At 43.7% G+C, this 20,030-nt stretch overlaps 1 protein-coding gene across 1 annotated transcript in view; it reads left to right on the top strand.

Moving 5' to 3' along the window:
- Nucleotides 1-19,430, top strand: part of LOC134927089 (alanine aminotransferase 2-like) — a 206,092-nt gene extending 186,662 nt beyond the window's left edge. Inside the window, exons 7-11 of the mRNA XM_063921094.1 lie at nucleotides 12,431-12,567; nucleotides 12,650-12,824; nucleotides 13,345-13,500; nucleotides 18,175-18,287; nucleotides 18,464-19,430. Of these exons, the coding sequence (XP_063777164.1) occupies nucleotides 12,431-12,567; nucleotides 12,650-12,824; nucleotides 13,345-13,500; nucleotides 18,175-18,287; nucleotides 18,464-18,554 (672 nt within the window). The 3' untranslated portion in view covers nucleotides 18,555-19,430. The remainder of the gene's footprint in view (nucleotides 1-12,430; nucleotides 12,568-12,649; nucleotides 12,825-13,344; nucleotides 13,501-18,174; nucleotides 18,288-18,463) is intronic.
- Nucleotides 19,431-20,030: the final 600 nt, after the last annotated feature.

Below are 20,030 nucleotides of genomic sequence, written 5' to 3'. Positions count from 1 at the left end.
GATTATTCCTCACTCCCCCCTTACTGCAGGAGATATACAGGATTATTCCTCACTCCCCCCTTACTGCAGGAGATATACAGTATTATTCCTCACTCCCCCCTTATTGCAGGAGATATACAGTATTATTCCGCACTCCCCCTTACTGCAGGAGATATACAGTATTATTCCTCACTCCCTCCTTACTGCAGGAGATATACAGAATTATTCCTCACTCCCCCTTACTGCAGGAGATATACAGTATTATTCTTCACTCCCCCTTACTGCAGGAGATATACAGTATTATACCTCACTCCACCTTACTGCAGAAGATATACAGTATTATTCCACACTCCCCCCCCCTTACTGCAGGAGATATACAGTATTATTCCACACTCCCTCCTTACTGCAGGAGATATACAGTAGTATTCCTCACTCCCTCCTTACTGCAGGAGATATTCAGTATTATTCCTCACTCCCCCCTTACTGCAGGATATATATAGTATTATTCTTCACTCCCCCCTTACTGCAGGAGATATACAGTATTATTCCACACTCCCCCTTACTGCAGGAGTTATACAGTATTATTCCTCCCTCTCCCCTTACTGCAGGAGATATACAGTATTATTCTTCACTCCCCCCTTACTGCAGGAGATATACAGTATTATTCCTCACTCCCCCCTTACTGCAGGAGATATACAGTATTATTCCGCACTCCCCCTTACTGCAGGAGATATACAGTATTATTCCTCACTCCTCCCTTACTGCAGGAGATATACAGTATTATTCCACACTCCCCCTTTACTGCAGGAGATATACAGTATTATTCCTCACTCCACCTTACTGCAGGAGATATACAGTATTATTCCTCACTCTCTCCTTACTGCAGGAGATATACAGTATTGTTCCACACTCCCCCTTACTGCAGGAGATATACAGGATTATTCCTCACTTCCCCCTTACTGCAGGAGATATACAGTATTATTCCTCACTTCCCCCTTACTGCAGGAGAGATACAGCATTATTCCTCACTTCCCCCTTACTGCAGGAGATATACAGTATTATTCCTCACTTCCCCCTTGCTGCAGGAGATATACAGTATTATTCCTCACTCTTCCCTTACTGCAGGAGATATACAGTATTATACATCACTCCCCCCTTACTGCAGGAGTTATACAGTATTATTCCTCACTCCCCCCTTACTGCATGAGATATACAGTATTATTCCTCACTCCCCACTTTCTGCAGGAGTTATACAGTATTATTCCTCACTTCCCCATACGGTAGGAGATATACAGTATTATTCCACACTACCCCCTTACTGCAGGAGATATACAGTATTATTCCTCACTCCCCCTTACTGCAGGAGATATACACTATTATTTCTCACTCTCCCCTAACTGCAGGAGATATACAGTATTATTCCTCACTCCCCCCTTATTGCAGGAGATATACAGTATTATTCCGCACTCCCCCTTACTGCAGGAGATATACAGTATTATTCCTCACTCCCTCCTTACTGCAGGAGATATACAGAATTATTCCTCACTCCCCCTTACTGCAGGAGATATACAGTATTATTCTTCACTCTCCCCTTACTGCAGGAGATATACAGTATTATTCTTCACTCTCCCCTTACTGCAGGAGATATACAGTATTATTCCTCACTCCCCCCTTACTGCATGAGATATACAGTATTATTCCTCACTCCCCCCTTACTGCAGGAGATATACAGTATTATTCCTCACTCCCCCCTGACTGCAGGAGATATACAGTATTATTCCTCACTCCCCCTTTACTGCAGGAGATATACAGTATTATTCCTCACTCTCCCCTTACTGCAGGAGATAGACAGTATTATTCCTCACTCTACCCTTACTGCAAGAGATATACAGTATTATTCCTCACTCTACCCTTACTGCAGGAGATATACAGTATTATTCCTCACTCCCCCCTTACTGCAGGAGATATACAGTATTATTCCTCACTCCCCCCTTACTGCAGGAGTTATACAGTATTATTCCGCACTCCCCCTTACTGCAGGAGATATACAGTATTATTCCTCATTCCTCCCTTACTGCAGGAGATATACAGTATTATTCCACACTCCCCCTTTACTGCAGGAGATATACAGTATTATTTCTCACTCCACCTTACTGCAGGAGATATACAGTATTATTCCTCACTCTCTCCTTACTGCAGGAGATATACAGTATTATTCCACACTCCCCCTTACTGCATGAGATATACAGGATTATTCCTCACTTCCTTCTTACTGCAGGAGATATACAGTATTATTCCTCACTTCCCCCTCACTGCAGGAGATATACAGTATTATTCCTCACTCCCCCCTTACTGCAGGAGATATGCAGTATTATTCCTCACTTCCCCCATACTGCAGGAGATATACAGTATTATTCCTCACTCCCCTCTTGCTGCAGGAGATATGCAGTATTATTCCTCACTCCCCCCTTACTGCAGGAGTTATACAGTATTATTCCTCACTCCCCCCTTACTGCATGAGATATACAGTATTATTCCTCACTCCCCCCTTTCTGCAGGAGTTATACAGTATTATTCCTCACTTCCCCTTACGGTAGGAGATATACAGTATTATTCCACACTACCCCCTTACTGCATGTGATATACAGTATTATTTCTCACTCCCCCTTACTGCAGGAGATATACCGGATTATTTCTCACTCTCCCCTGACTGCAGGAGATATACAGTATTATTCCTCACTCCCCCTTTACTGCAGGAGATATACAGTATTATTCCTCACTCTCCCCTTACTGCAGGAGATATACAGTATTATTCCTCACTCTACCCTTACTGCAGGAGATATACAGTAATATTCCTCACTCTACCCTTACTGCAGGAGATATACAGTATTATTCCTCACTCCCCCTTTACTGCAGGAGTTATACAGTATTATTCCGCACTCCACCTTACTGCAGGAGATATACAGTATTATTCCTCATTCCTCCCTTACTGCAGGAGATATACAGTATTATTCCACACTCCCCCTTTACTGCAGGAGATATACAGTATTATTCCACACTCCCTCCTTACTGCAGGAGATATACAGTATTATTCCTCACTCCCCCCTTACTGCAGGATATATATAGTATTATTCCTCACTCCCCCCTTACTGCAGGAGATATACAGGATTATTCCACACTCCCCCCTTACTGCAGGAGATATACAGTATTATTTCTCACTCCCCCCTTACTGCAGGAGATATACAGTATTATTCCTCATTACCCCCTTACTGCAGGAGATATACAGTATTATTCCTCATTACCCCCTTACTGCAGGAGATATACAGTATTATTCCTCACTCTCCCCTTACTGCAGGAGTTATACAGTATTATTCCTCACTCTCCCCTTACTGCAGGAGATATACAGTATTATTCCTCACTCCCCCCTTACTGCAGGAGATATACAGTATTATTCCGCACTCCCCCTTACTGCAGGAGATATACAGTATTATTCCTCACTCCTCCCTTACTGCAGGAGATATACAGTATTATTCCACACTCCCCCTTTACTGCATGAGATATACAGGATTATTCCTCACTTCCTTCTTACTGCAGGAGATATACAGTATTATTCCTCACTCCCCCCTTACTGCATGAGATATACAGTATTATTCCTCACTCCCCCCTTACTGCAGGAGATATACAGTATTATTCCTCACTCCCCCCTGACTGCAGGAGATATACAGTATTATTCCTCACTCCCCCTTTACTGCAGGAGATATACAGTATTATTCCTCACTCTCCCCTTACTGCAGGAGATAGACAGTATTATTCCTCACTCTACCCTTACTGCAAGAGATATACAGTATTATTCCTCACTCTACCCTTACTGCAGGAGATATACAGTATTATTCCTCACTCCCCCCTTACTGCAGGAGATATACAGTATTATTCCTCACTCCCCCCTTACTGCAGGAGTTATACAGTATTATTCCGCACTCCCCCTTACTGCAGGAGATATACAGTATTATTCCTCATTCCTCCCTTACTGCAGGAGATATACAGTATTATTCCACACTCCCCCTTTACTGCAGGAGATATACAGTATTATTTCTCACTCCACCTTACTGCAGGAGATATACAGTATTATTCCTCACTCTCTCCTTACTGCAGGAGATATACAGTATTATTCCACACTCCCCCTTACTGCATGAGATATACAGGATTATTCCTCACTTCCTTCTTACTGCAGGAGATATACAGTATTATTCCTCACTTCCCCCTCACTGCAGGAGATATACAGTATTATTCCTCACTCCCCCCTTACTGCAGGAGATATGCAGTATTATTCCTCACTTCCCCCATACTGCAGGAGATATACAGTATTATTCCTCACTCCCCTCTTGCTGCAGGAGATATGCAGTATTATTCCTCACTCCCCCCTTACTGCAGGAGTTATACAGTATTATTCCTCACTCCCCCCTTACTGCATGAGATATACAGTATTATTCCTCACTCCCCCCTTTCTGCAGGAGTTATACAGTATTATTCCTCACTTCCCCTTACGGTAGGAGATATACAGTATTATTCCACACTACCCCCTTACTGCATGTGATATACAGTATTATTTCTCACTCCCCCTTACTGCAGGAGATATACCGGATTATTTCTCACTCTCCCCTGACTGCAGGAGATATACAGTATTATTCCTCACTCCCCCTTTACTGCAGGAGATATACAGTATTATTCCTCACTCTCCCCTTACTGCAGGAGATATACAGTATTATTCCTCACTCTACCCTTACTGCAGGAGATATACAGTAATATTCCTCACTCTACCCTTACTGCAGGAGATATACAGTATTATTCCTCACTCCCCCTTTACTGCAGGAGTTATACAGTATTATTCCGCACTCCACCTTACTGCAGGAGATATACAGTATTATTCCTCATTCCTCCCTTACTGCAGGAGATATACAGTATTATTCCACACTCCCCCTTTACTGCAGGAGATATACAGTATTATTCCACACTCCCTCCTTACTGCAGGAGATATACAGTATTATTCCTCACTCCCCCCTTACTGCAGGATATATATAGTATTATTCCTCACTCCCCCCTTACTGCAGGAGATATACAGGATTATTCCACACTCCCCCCTTACTGCAGGAGATATACAGTATTATTTCTCACTCCCCCCTTACTGCAGGAGATATACAGTATTATTCCTCATTACCCCCTTACTGCAGGAGATATACAGTATTATTCCTCATTACCCCCTTACTGCAGGAGATATACAGTATTATTCCTCACTCTCCCCTTACTGCAGGAGTTATACAGTATTATTCCTCACTCTCCCCTTACTGCAGGAGATATACAGTATTATTCCTCACTCCCCCCTTACTGCAGGAGATATACAGTATTATTCCGCACTCCCCCTTACTGCAGGAGATATACAGTATTATTCCTCACTCCTCCCTTACTGCAGGAGATATACAGTATTATTCCACACTCCCCCTTTACTGCATGAGATATACAGGATTATTCCTCACTTCCTTCTTACTGCAGGAGATATACAGTATTATTCCTCACTCCCCCCTTACTGCATGAGATATACAGTATTATTCCTCACTCCCCCCTTACTGCAGGAGATATACAGTATTATTCCTCACTCCCCCCTGACTGCAGGAGATATACAGTATTATTCCTCACTCCCCCTTTACTGCAGGAGATATACAGTATTATTCCTCACTCTCCCCTTACTGCAGGAGATAGACAGTATTATTCCTCACTCTACCCTTACTGCAAGAGATATACAGTATTATTCCTCACTCTACCCTTACTGCAGGAGATATACAGTATTATTCCTCACTCCCCCCTTACTGCAGGAGATATACAGTATTATTCCTCACTCCCCCCTTACTGCAGGAGTTATACAGTATTATTCCGCACTCCCCCTTACTGCAGGAGATATACAGTATTATTCCTCATTCCTCCCTTACTGCAGGAGATATACAGTATTATTCCACACTCCCCCTTTACTGCAGGAGATATACAGTATTATTTCTCACTCCACCTTACTGCAGGAGATATACAGTATTATTCCTCACTCTCTCCTTACTGCAGGAGATATACAGTATTATTCCACACTCCCCCTTACTGCATGAGATATACAGGATTATTCCTCACTTCCTTCTTACTGCAGGAGATATACAGTATTATTCCTCACTTCCCCCTCACTGCAGGAGATATACAGTATTATTCCTCACTCCCCCCTTACTGCAGGAGATATGCAGTATTATTCCTCACTTCCCCCATACTGCAGGAGATATACAGTATTATTCCTCACTCCCCTCTTGCTGCAGGAGATATGCAGTATTATTCCTCACTCCCCCCTTACTGCAGGAGTTATACAGTATTATTCCTCACTCCCCCCTTACTGCATGAGATATACAGTATTATTCCTCACTCCCCCCTTTCTGCAGGAGTTATACAGTATTATTCCTCACTTCCCCTTACGGTAGGAGATATACAGTATTATTCCACACTACCCCCTTACTGCATGTGATATACAGTATTATTTCTCACTCCCCCTTACTGCAGGAGATATACCGGATTATTTCTCACTCTCCCCTGACTGCAGGAGATATACAGTATTATTCCTCACTCCCCCTTTACTGCAGGAGATATACAGTATTATTCCTCACTCTCCCCTTACTGCAGGAGATATACAGTATTATTCCTCACTCTACCCTTACTGCAGGAGATATACAGTAATATTCCTCACTCTACCCTTACTGCAGGAGATATACAGTATTATTCCTCACTCCCCCTTTACTGCAGGAGTTATACAGTATTATTCCTCATTCCTCCCTTACTGCAGGAGATATACAGTATTATTCCACACTCCCCCTTTACTGCAGGAGATATACAGTATTATTCCACACTCCCTCCTTACTGCAGGAGATATACAGTATTATTCCTCACTCCCCCCTTACTGCAGGATATATATAGTATTATTCCTCACTCCCCCCTTACTGCAGGAGATATACAGGATTATTCCACACTCCCCCCTTACTGCAGGAGATATACAGTATTATTTCTCACTCCCCCCTTACTGCAGGAGATATACAGTATTATTCCTCATTACCCCCTTACTGCAGGAGATATACAGTATTATTCCTCATTACCCCCTTACTGCAGGAGATATACAGTATTATTCCTCACTCTCCCCTTACTGCAGGAGTTATACAGTATTATTCCTCACTCTCCCCTTACTGCAGGAGATATACAGTATTATTCCTCACTCCCCCCTTACTGCAGGAGATATACAGTATTATTCCGCACTCCCCCTTACTGCAGGAGATATACAGTATTATTCCTCACTCCTCCCTTACTGCAGGAGATATACAGTATTATTCCACACTCCCCCTTTACTGCAGGAGATATACAGTATTATTCCTCACTCCACCTTACTGCAGGAGATATACAGTATTATTCCTCACTCTCTCCTTACTGCAGGAGATATACAGTATTGTTCCACACTCCCCCTTACTGCAGGAGATATACAGGATTATTCCTCACTTCCCCCTTACTGCAGGAGATATACAGTATTATTCCTCACTTCCCCCTTACTGCAGGAGAGATACAGCATTATTCCTCACTTCCCCCTTACTGCAGGAGATATACAGTATTATTCCTCACTTCCCCCTTGCTTCAGGAGATATACAGTATTATTCCTCACTCTTCCCTTACTGCAGGAGATATACAGTATTATTCCTCACTCCCCCCTTACTGCAGGAGATATACAGTATTATACATCACTCCCCCCTTACTGCAGGAGTTATACAGTATTATTCCTCACTCCCCCCTTACTGCATGAGATATACAGTATTATTCCTCACTGCCCACTTTCTGCAGGAGTTATACAGTATTATTCCTCACTTCCCCTTACGGTAAGAGATATACAGTATTATTCCACACTACCCCCTTACTGCAGGAGATATACAGTATTATTCCTCACTCCCCCTTACTGCAGGAGATATACAGTATTATTTCTCACTCTCCCCTAACTGCAGGAGATATACAGTATTATTCCTCACTCCCCCCTTATTGCAGGAGATATACAGTATTATTCCGCACTCCCCCTTACTGCAGGAGATATACAGTATTATTCCTCACTCCCTCCTTACTGCAGGAGATATACAGAATTATTCCTCACTCCCCCTTACTGCAGGAGATATACAGTATTATTCTTCACTCTCCCCTTACTGCAGGAGATATACAGTATTATTCTTCACTCTCCCCTTACTGCAGGAGATATACAGTATTATACCTCACTCCACCTTACTGCAGGAGATATACAGTATTATTCCACACTCCCCCCCCCTTACTGCAGGAGATATACAGTATTATTCCACACTCCTCCTTACTGCAGGAGATATACAGTATTATTCCACACTCCTCCTTACTGCAGGAGATATACAGTATTATTCCTCACTCCCTCCTTACTGCAGGAGATATTCAGTATTATTCCTCACTCCCCCCTTACTGCAGGATATATATAGTATTATTCCTCACTCCCCCCTTACTGCAGGAGATATACAGGATTATTCCACACTCCCCCCTTACTGCAGGAGATATACAGTATTATTCCTCACTCCTCCCTTACTGCAGGAGTTATACAGTATTATTCCTCACTCCCCCCTTACTGCATGAGATATACAGTATTATTCCTCACTCCCCCCTTACTGCAGGAGATATACAGGATTATTCCTCACTCCCCCCTGACTGCAGGAGATATACAGTATTATTCCTCACTCCCCCTTTACTGCAGGAGATATACAGTATTATTCCTCACTCTCCCCTTACTGCAGGAGATATACAGTATTATTCCTCACTCTACCCTTACTGCAAGAGATATACAGTATTATTCCTCACTCTACCCTTACTGCAGGAGATATACAGTATTATTCCTCACTCCCCCCTTACTGCAGGAGTTATACAGTATTATTCCGCACTCCCCCTTACTGCAGGAGATATACAGTATTATTCCTCATTCCTGCCTTACTGCAGGAGATATACAGTATTATTCCACACTCCCCCTTTACTGCAGGAGATATACAGTATTATTTCTCACTCCACCTTACTGCAGGAGATATACAGTATTATTCCTCACTCTCTCCTTACTGCAGGAGATATACAGTATTATTCCACACTCCCCCTTACTGCATGAGATATACAGGATTATTCCTCACTTCCTTCTTACTGCAGGAGATATACAGTATTATTCCTCACTTCCCCCTCACTGCAGGAGATATACAGTATTATTCCTCACTCCCCCCTTACTGCAGGAGATATGCAGTATTATTCCTCACTTCCCCCTTACTGCAGGAGATATACAGTATTATTCCTCACTCCCCTCTTGCTGCAGGAGATATGCAGTATTATTCCTCACTCTCCCCTTACTGCAGGAGTTATACAGTATTATTCCTCACTCCCCCCTTACTGCATGAGATATACAGTATTATTCCTCACTCCCCCCTTTCTGCAAGAGTTATACAGTATTATTCCCCACTTCCCCTTACGGTAGGAGATATACAGTATTATTCCACACTACCCCCTTACTGCATGTGATATACAGTATTATTCCTCACTCCCCCTTACTGCAGGAGATATACTGGATTATTTCTCACTCTCCCCTGACTGCAGGAGATATACAGTATTATTCCTCACTCCCCCTTTACTGCAGGAGATATACAGTATTATTCCTCACTCTCCCCTTACTGCAGGAGATATACAGTATTATTCCTCACTCTACCCTTACTGCAGGAGATATACAGTAATATTCCTCACTCTACCCTTACTGCAGGAGATATACAGTATTATTCCTCACTCCCCCTTTACTGCAGGAGTTATACAGTATTATTCCGCACTCCCCCTTACTGCAGGAGATATACAGTATTATTCCTCATTCCTCCCTTACTGCAGGAGATATACAGTATTATTCCACACTCCCCCTTTACTGCAGTAGATATACAGTATTATTCCTCACTCCACCTTACTGCAGGAGATATACAGTATTATTCCTCACTCTCTCCTTACTGCAGGAGATATACAGTATTATTCCACACTCCCCCTTACTGCAGGAGATATACAGGATTATTCCTCACTCCCCCCTTACTGCAGGAGATATACAGTATTATGCCTCACTCCCCCCTTACTGCAGGAGTTATACAGTATTATTCCTCACTCCCCCCTTACTGCATGAGATATACAGTATTATTCCTCACTCCCCCCTTTCTGCAGGAGTTATACAGTATTATTCCTCACTTCCCCTTACGGTAGGAGATATACAGTATTATTCCACACTACCCCCTTACTGTATGTGATATACAGTATTATTCCTCACTCCCCCTTACTGCAGGAGATATACCGGATTATTTCTCACTCTCCCCAAACTGCAGGAGATATACAGTATTATTCATCACCCCTTACTGCAGGAGATGTACAGGATTATTCCTCACTCCACCTTACTGCAGGAGATATACAGGATTATTCCTCACTCCCCCCTTACTGCAGGAGATATACAGTATTATTCCTAACTCCCCCCTTACTGCAGGAGATATACAGTATTATTCCTCACTCCCCCCTTATTGCAGGAGATATACAGTATTATTCCGCACTCCCCCTTACTGCAGGAGATATACAGTATTATTCCTCACTCCCTCCTTACTGCAGGAGATATACAGTATTATTCCACACTCCCCCCCCCCCTTACTGCAGGAGATATACAATATTATTCCACACTCCTCCTTACTGCAGGAGATATACAGTATTATTCCTCACTCCCTCCTTACTGCAGGAGATATTCAGTATTATTCCTCACTCCCCCCTTACTGCAGGATATATATAGTATTATTCCTCACTCCCCCTTACTGCAGGAGATATACAGTATTATTCCTCACTCCTCCCTTACTGCAGGAGTTATACAGTATTATTCCTCACTCCCCCCTTACTGCAGGAAATATACAGTATTATTCCTCACTCCCCCCTTACTGCAGGAGATATACAGGATTATTCCTCACTCCCCCCTGATTGCAGGAGATATACAGTATTATTCCTCACTCCCCCTTTACAGCAGGAGATATACAGTATTATTCCTCACTCTCCCCTTACTGCAGGAGATATACAGTATTATTCCTCACTCTACACTTATTGCAGGAGATATACAGTATTATTCCTCACTCTACCCTTACTGCAGGAGATATACAGTATTATTCCTCACTCCTCCCTTACTGCAGGAGTTATACAGTATTATTCCGCACTCCCCCTTACTGCAGGAGATATACAGTATTATTCCTCACTCCTCCCTTACTGCAGGAGATATACAGTATTATTCCACACTCCCTGTTTACTGCAGGAGATATACAGTATTATTCCTCACTCCACCTTACTGCAGGAGATATACAGTATTATTCCTCACTTCCCCCTTACTGCAGGAGAAATACAGCATTATTCCTCACTTCCCCCTTACTGCAGGAGATATACAGTATTATTCCTCACTTCCCCCTTACTGCAGGAGATATACAGTATTATTCCTCACTCCCCCCTTGCTGCATGAAATATACAGTATTATTCCTCACTCTTCCCTTACTGCAGGAGATATACAGTATTATTCCTTACTCCCCCCTTACTGCAGGAGATATACAGTATTATGCCTCACTCCCCCCTTACTGCAGGAGTTATACAGTATTATTCCTCACTCCCCCCTTACTGCAAGAGATATACAGTATTATTCCTCACTCTCCCTTACTGCAGGAGATATACAGTATTATTCCTCACTCTCTCCTTACTGCAGGAGATATACAGTATTATTCCTCACTCCCCCTTACAGCAGGAGATATACAGTATTATTCATCACTCTCCCCTTACTGCAGGAGATATACAGTATTATTCCTCACTCTCCCCTTACTGCAGGATATATACAGTATTATTCCTCACTTTCCCCTTACTGCAGGAGATATACCGTATTATTCCTCACTCCCCCTAACTGCAGGAGATATACAGTATTATTCCTCACTCTCCCCTTACTGCAGGAGATATACAGTATTATTCCTCACTCTCCTCTTACTGCAGGAGATATACAGTATTATTCCTCACTCTCCTCTTACTGCAGGAGATATACAGTATTATTCCTCACTCCCCCTAACTGCAGGAGATATACAGTATTATTCCTCACTCCCCCTTACTGCAGGAGATATACAGTATTATTCCTCACTCTCCTCTTACTGCAGGAGATATACAGTATTATTCCTCACTCCCCCTTACTGCAGGAGATAATGATATACAGTATTATTCCTCACTCCCCCTTACTGCAGGAGATATACAGTTTTATTCCTCACTCTCCCCTTACTGCAGGAGATATATAGTATTATAATATACCCTGTACCTTCTTTTGCTCTGACTGCAGGTGTATCAGGATAACGTCTATGCCAAGGGTTGCGCCTTCCACTCTTTCAAGAAGGTTCTGTTTGAGATGGGACCCAAGTACTCGGACGTGGTGGAGATGGCTTCCTTTCACTCCACATCTAAAGGTTGCATGGGCGAGTGAGTATTGTTACAGCTTCTGAACTCCAATCAGGTCTGTTTTGGGGTCTGCTGCACTAACGCATGTCTTGGTTACCCTCAGGTGTGGCTTCCGAGGGGGATACATGGAGGTCACTAATATGGACCCAGAAGTTAAACAGCAGCTGACCAAACTGGTGTCTGTACGTGTGTGCCCCCCCGTACTGGGACAAGCCTCGCTGGATATGGTCATAAACCCACCTCAGCCCGGAGATCCTTCCTACAAGCAGTTTCTTGCGGTAACACCAAACTCTTGGTCACTTGAGGCTCCTCTGCATCAGGAATAGACTGTGTGTGGAGCATGAGCTTGTGAGATAGATGCACATTGGCATTTGTAGTACTACAGCAGCTGACAGGGCACCACCACCAATGTGGAAAGACTCCTAAATCTGTAAAGCTATAACTGCCGAGGTCTTATGGGCCAGCTACTGCCGGTATACAGAAACATAGCTGTTCTCTATACATTAACTGCATCAACAGGGGATTCCCATTTGCATCTGAGGTAGACCTTTGGACAGTGGGATACAAAGTCCTCCTGCCTCTACTGGAGTTTTATTTTACCTGTCCACAAAGTGATGGTGCATATATCATGATGAATGGGTTTAGTCTCATCCTTCCTAGTATATTAGTTACCTCCATAATATAAGGGCACTGAATTGTGCATATACTGTAGGTCACACCTCGCCGTGTGTTGCTGTGTTATACCTGTCCACGTATGTACTACATCTACATATAACGCTTGTGTCTGCTGTTCCCCAGGAAAAACAAGCCATACAGGGGAATCTGGCTGAGAAGGCACGGTTCGCATCGGAAATCCTAAACCAGGCCCCAGGTATCCAGTGTAATCCCATCCAGGGAGCCATGTACTGCTTCCCAAAGATTGAGATCCCTGAGAAAGCCATCAAGCTGGCGCAGGTAATTCTTCTGGAATAAGTCCCAACATGTAATTGGGTAATTATTGGAACTAGACAGTCATCAGTAAAATGACAGTATTGGTAATATTAGCAATAGCAATTACCAGTTACTGGCGATCACTGGTAAGTAATATTTTACTGGTGCTTCTGTGACAAAAGTGCGTTATGAAAGTGCTTTGCGCAGCCTCTAACTCTACGGAGCAGAAATAACGCTCCTATTAGGCATCACAATCTTAGAGCGAGTATTTTGACCTTCATTCAGCTTGAATCGATATTGATACTGAAATTGCAATTGCCCCAAAACTGTTACTGCTAAAAATCGCATGTGAAAAGCCGCCCTGAACTGATAAAAGACGCCACCGATGCGATCACAACTCTGCGTATGCATTTACAGAATTGCGTTCCATACGCAGAAACCGAGTACCATTAACAGTTGCGGATGCCTACTCAGAATAATGCAGATGCAATTGCACCGGTGCCATGTTTTTAATTGCAAGGGATTGTAGCTGACGTCAGATACACGCCGCCCCAAATGGACCCATCCACTCTCCACAAATGCCATGTTACCTCCCACAGTCACTTTTTGTCTATCAAATTGCGATCACATCACACTGAGCACGGTAATGGCAATGCAACATTTACACACGCAGAATGCGTTCACAGTGTGGAGTTTGTATATTCTCCCCGTGGGTTCCCACTTTCCTTCCACATTCCAAAAATGTATATGTAGGTTAAACGGCTCCTGGCAAAAATTTACCTTAGCGTGTGAGTACATATAGGACAAACTAGGTGGGCCATCAAATTCTATATTTCTATTAGAGATGTGTGCTGGATCATATTTGCTGGTTTTAGTTCTAATTCATTGTCTGGAATTGGTTTTGCCAAAACGCTGTGACTGGTTTTGGTATTGTATTTTTTCCCCCCAATTATACAAAAAAGCCAACATCACATATTTTGGGCCTTTTTTGTTCCTACGGTATTATTAACCTCAATAGTATTAATTTCCATTCCTTTCCAGTCAATTATGACCACCTCACAGCTCATAATATTGTTTTCATCCAGTTTAGGCCAAAGGCTGCAGTGAGCTGGCTAGTTACTAAGCAACAGGGCAGCAGCACAAACACACTGCATTTTATATCTATGAAACATTGACACACAGCAGTGGTAGAAAAGAAAAGTGGTACAATATGGAATTGTCCTTGGATTCTCCCACCTACCCTTATGTTGGATATTAAAAAGAACATGCACAGTTTGACAAACCAAGTACTTCAGCGACAGGGACTGCCACTTTTGTGTTTGAAGTGCTTAGTTTGTTGGTACCAATGGGCTTAAGGCAGCTCAGCTCTGCAGTGCTAAGATGTCAAAGATGTCATCATCGTTACCATCCTTATTCTCAAACTCATCAGCGTGTACATCATCCTTACGAAATATCAATTGTTTCCTGCTGGAATATAGCGCACAGAACAGTACAATAGAACAATATATAGTTTTAATTTTTCAATTCGCTATTCACTGTGAAGAATCAAGTTTTATACTGGATGTACATGAACTGTCTTGGATACAGGACAGAACTGTACAGTAGAACAATATAGACAAAATAAATTGGTAATGGGGGCGTGCCACGAGTCCATGCCCCCATGACTCGTGCCACGCCCCCATATGTTGTGCGACATGCTCCCTGTGACGCGCACGCGCCTCCCCGTGACGCGCACGCGCGTTCACGATTGCCAGGGCCAAATTAAGATCCCAGTCCATCCCTGGCCACAGGTATATAAAATCAAGCCCCTTGCCATGCAGCCTCCATTTGAAAACAATTGTGATTCAAAATAGGTCATTCTGAAGAGCTCAGTGACTTTCAGCATGGTACTGTGATAGGACGCCACCGTTGCAATAAGACGGTACCTGAAATTGTATCCCTGCTCGATGTTCCACTGTGACCTGTAAGTGATATTATCAAAAAAATTAAGAATTTAGGAACAACAGCAACTCAGCCACAAAGTGGAAGACCGCGTAACATTCCAGAGCAGGAACAATGAACGCTAAGGCGCATGGTGCATAAAAGTCGCCAACGATCTGCTGATTCCATAGCTGAAGAGTTCTGAAGTTCCACTGGCATTAATGTAAGCACAAAACCTGTGGTAGGAGCTTAATGGTATGGATTTCCATGGCCAAGCAGCTGCATGCAAGCCTCACATCAGCAAATCCAATGCCAAGCGTCGGACGTAGTGGTGTAATGCACACTGGAGTGTGGAGCAGTGGAAACGTGTTCTGTGGAGTGACGAATCACGCTTCTCTGTTTGGCAGTCAGATAGGCAAATCTGTGTTTGGCGGATGCCGGGAGAATGTTACATACCTGACTGCATTATGCCAGCTGTGAAGTTTGGTGAAGAAGGAATAATGGTGTGGGGGTGTTTTTCAGGGTATGGGCTAGGCCCCTTATCTCCAGTGAAGGGCAATTTTAAAGCTTTAGCATACCAAGACATTTTGTGGCAACAGTTTAGGGAAGTCTCTTTTCTATTCTACCATGACTGTGCCCCAGTGCACAAAGCAAGGACTATAAAGACATGATTTGATGAGTTTGGTGTGGAAGAACTTGACTGTCCCAAATAGAGCCCTGGCCTCAACCCCACTGAGCACCTTTGTCAGGCTTGGATTTGTTTGTAGGACCAGACTAGGTGTTTCCACGGGAATGGAGTGTGGGAGACTTGGGTGAAAACTAGATGGCTTTATGTCACTTTTCTTCATGCAGGAGAGTGTGGATAGATAGAATGCTGGGGTGATTACTTGAGAATTGAGATGCAAAGCAGAACTAGATTCATCTATGGTTAGCTCATAAAGTCAATGATGCTGGAATGTGGAGCAGTACCAGCTACTTAGGATTGTTGGGCTTTCACTAGCTAATTAGGCTCTGACTTAGAGGCCATGTTGCAGAGATTTAGGATAGCTGGGACATAGCCAGCTGCACAAACTTAAATACCAAGTTGAGGATCAGTACTGGTTATAGAGGATTGCTGGAACACAGCCAGCTACTTGGACTGAGATATCGGATTGCAGAGCAGGACCAGTTTGCAGGATTGCTGGGGCACAACTTGTTACTTAGGATTACTGAGTAGAATGAGTGGGTACTAAGGTGATACAGCACAGAATACTTTAGGCAGGCTGCTGACAGAGAGATTCTCAGCAGATCTGTGGACAACAAAAATGCACTGGCAACCAGGAAGTGCTTTTGTAGGATTCGTATACCTCTGGATCTCCAGTGATTGGTCATGGAAATCATCTGATCACTTTCTGATTGATGATTGGATTCCTGAGTGGTCAGCTGGTCTGTGATGTCATAGCTGCTTTCAGCTTATGCCTCTTCCTGTTATTCACCATTGGTGCTCTGTAGACATGTGACAAGAAGCTAAGATGGTGGCGCCCGGACCAGCTCTGCATGGAACACCGATCATCGCAGCTGCTGAGAGAGGAGATGAATCATGACCCACTGCTGCCAGCAGAGACATGCAGCCATGCCATGCTGGAGTGAGAAAAGTGAGAGAGTGCCCGGCAGGGCAGCGCAGTGTGTGCCTGTTTTGTGACAACCTTTGAGATAAACTGGAACGGAGATTGTGAGCCAGGCCTTCTCATCCAACATCAGTGCCTACCAAGTAGAGTAGAAGCTGTTATACCTGCAAAAGGGGGACCAACTCCATATTAAATGTATTTGAATACAATGGCATTACATTCCCTGTTGGTGTAACGGTCAGGCATCCGAATATTTTTGTCCATACAGTGTATATATTTTTACATTTTTCAATTTGCGATTCCTTGGGACACTGTGGCAGCACAGTTTGTGGATGGATGGATGGATACAGGGATACTGTGACAGCTTGTGGATGAATGGATAGTGACAGTACAGCTTGTGGATGGATGAACAGTGACAGCTTGTGGATGGATGTACACAGTGACAGCAGAGCTTGCGGATGGATGGACCCAGTGACACAATGACATCATGTGGATGGATGGATGGACACAGGGACAGCTTGTTGATGGATGGACACAGGGACAGTACAGCTTGTGGATGGATGGACACAGGGACACAATGACATCATGTGGATAGATGGACACAGGGACAAAGTGACAGAGTGTGGATGGATGGACACAGTGACAGCAGAGCTTGTGGATGGATGGACACAGGGACACTGACAGCTTGTTGATGGATGGACACAGGGACACTGTGACAGCTTGTTGATGGATGGACACAGTGATAGTACAGCTTGTGGATGGATGGACACAATGACATCATGTGGATAGATGGACACAGGGACAAAGTGACAGAGTGTGGATGGATGGACACAGGGACACTGTGACAGTGACAGCTTGTGGATGGACACAGCAGAGCACAGCGCAGCACACAGCAGTGTGTCTGGAGTCAAATGACACTGAGTAATTGCTAAAGAGTTCTTAAACAGAATCCAAAACCTGGCGAGAATCCGATGCCAGGATGATGACATTTTGCCTCGATTTGGAATACGAGCCTGGAGGGAAAACCGAGCTGTGGCTCAGATCTACTTGGATCAGCACCATTTTTTTTATTGGGGGGGGGGGGCTCAGATTTTCATCTCTAGTTTCTATGTACCTTGTACTGCTCTGCTGTATATCATGGACCTTATACTCCTTTGCTTCTCCTGCCCAGGCTGAAGGTCAGGCCCCGGACATGTTCTTCTGTATGAAGCTGCTGGAAGAGACTGGAATCTGTGTGGTGCCAGGGAGTGGCTTTGGCCAACGTGAAGGGACCCACCACTTCAGGTAGGTACTTGCCAATCACGCATTGTGAGCTGACATACAAAGATCCCTGTTAGTAGCCCACAGATCCTGTGGCCCTAAATAATCTGAGAATATTCAATGCACCCTGGATTGTGATGATCTCTGATGTCTAAGGCATATCGGTAACTTGATGGCTAAGTTTCCTTCTTCTCCTCCAGGATAACCATCCTCCCCCCTACTGAGAAGCTGAAGAGCCTCTTGGAGAGGCTGAAGGATTTCCATCAGAAATTCACCCGTGAATACTCCTAGGAGGTGACAAAGCAGTGGTGACCTTGGATGATGACAAGGGGGGAAACATGCAGGTGGAATCGTAGTTGAGTCCAGGACCTGCCGCTCATTTCTACTGTATATTGTGCATTGCTAATATTGTTCTGTTATGCTACCTTTCCTTGTGGCAATCAAGCATCAAGTATGTTTATTATGTATTATATTTCTTGATGGCAATACCTGTATCATTACAGGTGACACAGACGTTATCTCCTCATGGCTGTTCCCTTTCTATTTATTTACCACCTGGTCACATGTCCTTCTGTGTTGATGGATACTTAAAGATACACTACCCAGGGCCATCTTAACAGCATTGTAGGTCCAGGGTAATGTACTGGGGCCTCTAACCACTTATTCCCCTCCTGTGGTCCTGCACTGTCTCTCCATGTTTCCCTACAGTGTATGGCTGGCAGCACTCTAATTATTGGATAGCTCCAGCCATTCACCAATCACAATGCGGGCAGTTATTTCCTGTCTGGCTGCAGGCTGGAAGGCATGTAGAGAATACTGCACTCTGATTGGTGGATAGCTCCAACCATCCACCAATCAGCATGCTGGCAGTTATTTCCTGTCTGGCTGCAGGCTGGGAGGCACGTATAGAATAATGCCTGCTCTGATGATGTGTAACTCACCCAAGAAGCTCTGGAGGCACCAGCACATACTTGCTCGAAGGCCCCTAGAATCATGGGGTCCTGGGCAGCTGCCCAGTTAGCCCATACATTACGATGGCTCTGGAACTACCTAATATTACTGCTACTTTATAATATAAACTACATACATACATACGATTCTGCATCTCCCCCTTCCTATGATATATATATATATTTATTAGACAAATAAAATTTAATTTAAGTATAACCAAGGTGTGCATTTCTAAAATCATTCGTTTGACAATATGTTACCTGTATCTGATCAAGAACATTTCCAACGTCACATAACCATGAAACCAATACACATGAAACAGGAAAATCTTCTAGAACGACAAGTTATGAGTCATACATTAGGAGTTATATCTACTCAATCAGCCTCATTTCATCTGAATATGTGATCCTTCACTCAAAGAAACAGACTCCTTGTTAAGATCACTTGGTGCATAGGTGCATCAGAAGATTGGTGCATAGGGGCATCAGAAGATAGATACATACGGACATCAGAAGATAGGTGCATAGGGGCATCAGAAGATATGTGCATAGGGGCATCAGAAGATAGGTGCATAGGTGCATCAGAAGATAAGTGCATAGGGGCATCAGAAGATAGGTGCATAGGTGCATCAGAAGATAAGTGCATAGGGGCATCAGAAGATAGGTGCATAGGTGCATCAGAAGATAAGTGCATAGGGGCATCAGAAGATAGGTGCATAGGTGCATCAGAAGATAAGTGCATAGGGGCATCAGAAGATACAGTAAGTGCATAGGTGCATCAGAAGATAGGTGAGCAGGTACATCAGAAGATAGGTGC

This window comes from Pseudophryne corroboree, chromosome 5 (assembly GCF_028390025.1).
Source record: "Pseudophryne corroboree isolate aPseCor3 chromosome 5, aPseCor3.hap2, whole genome shotgun sequence".
Classification (NCBI taxonomy): Eukaryota; Metazoa; Chordata; class Amphibia; order Anura; family Myobatrachidae; genus Pseudophryne; species Pseudophryne corroboree.
The sequence above is the reverse complement of the archived record's forward strand: the minus strand, read 5'-3'. Positions and strand labels throughout refer to the sequence as shown.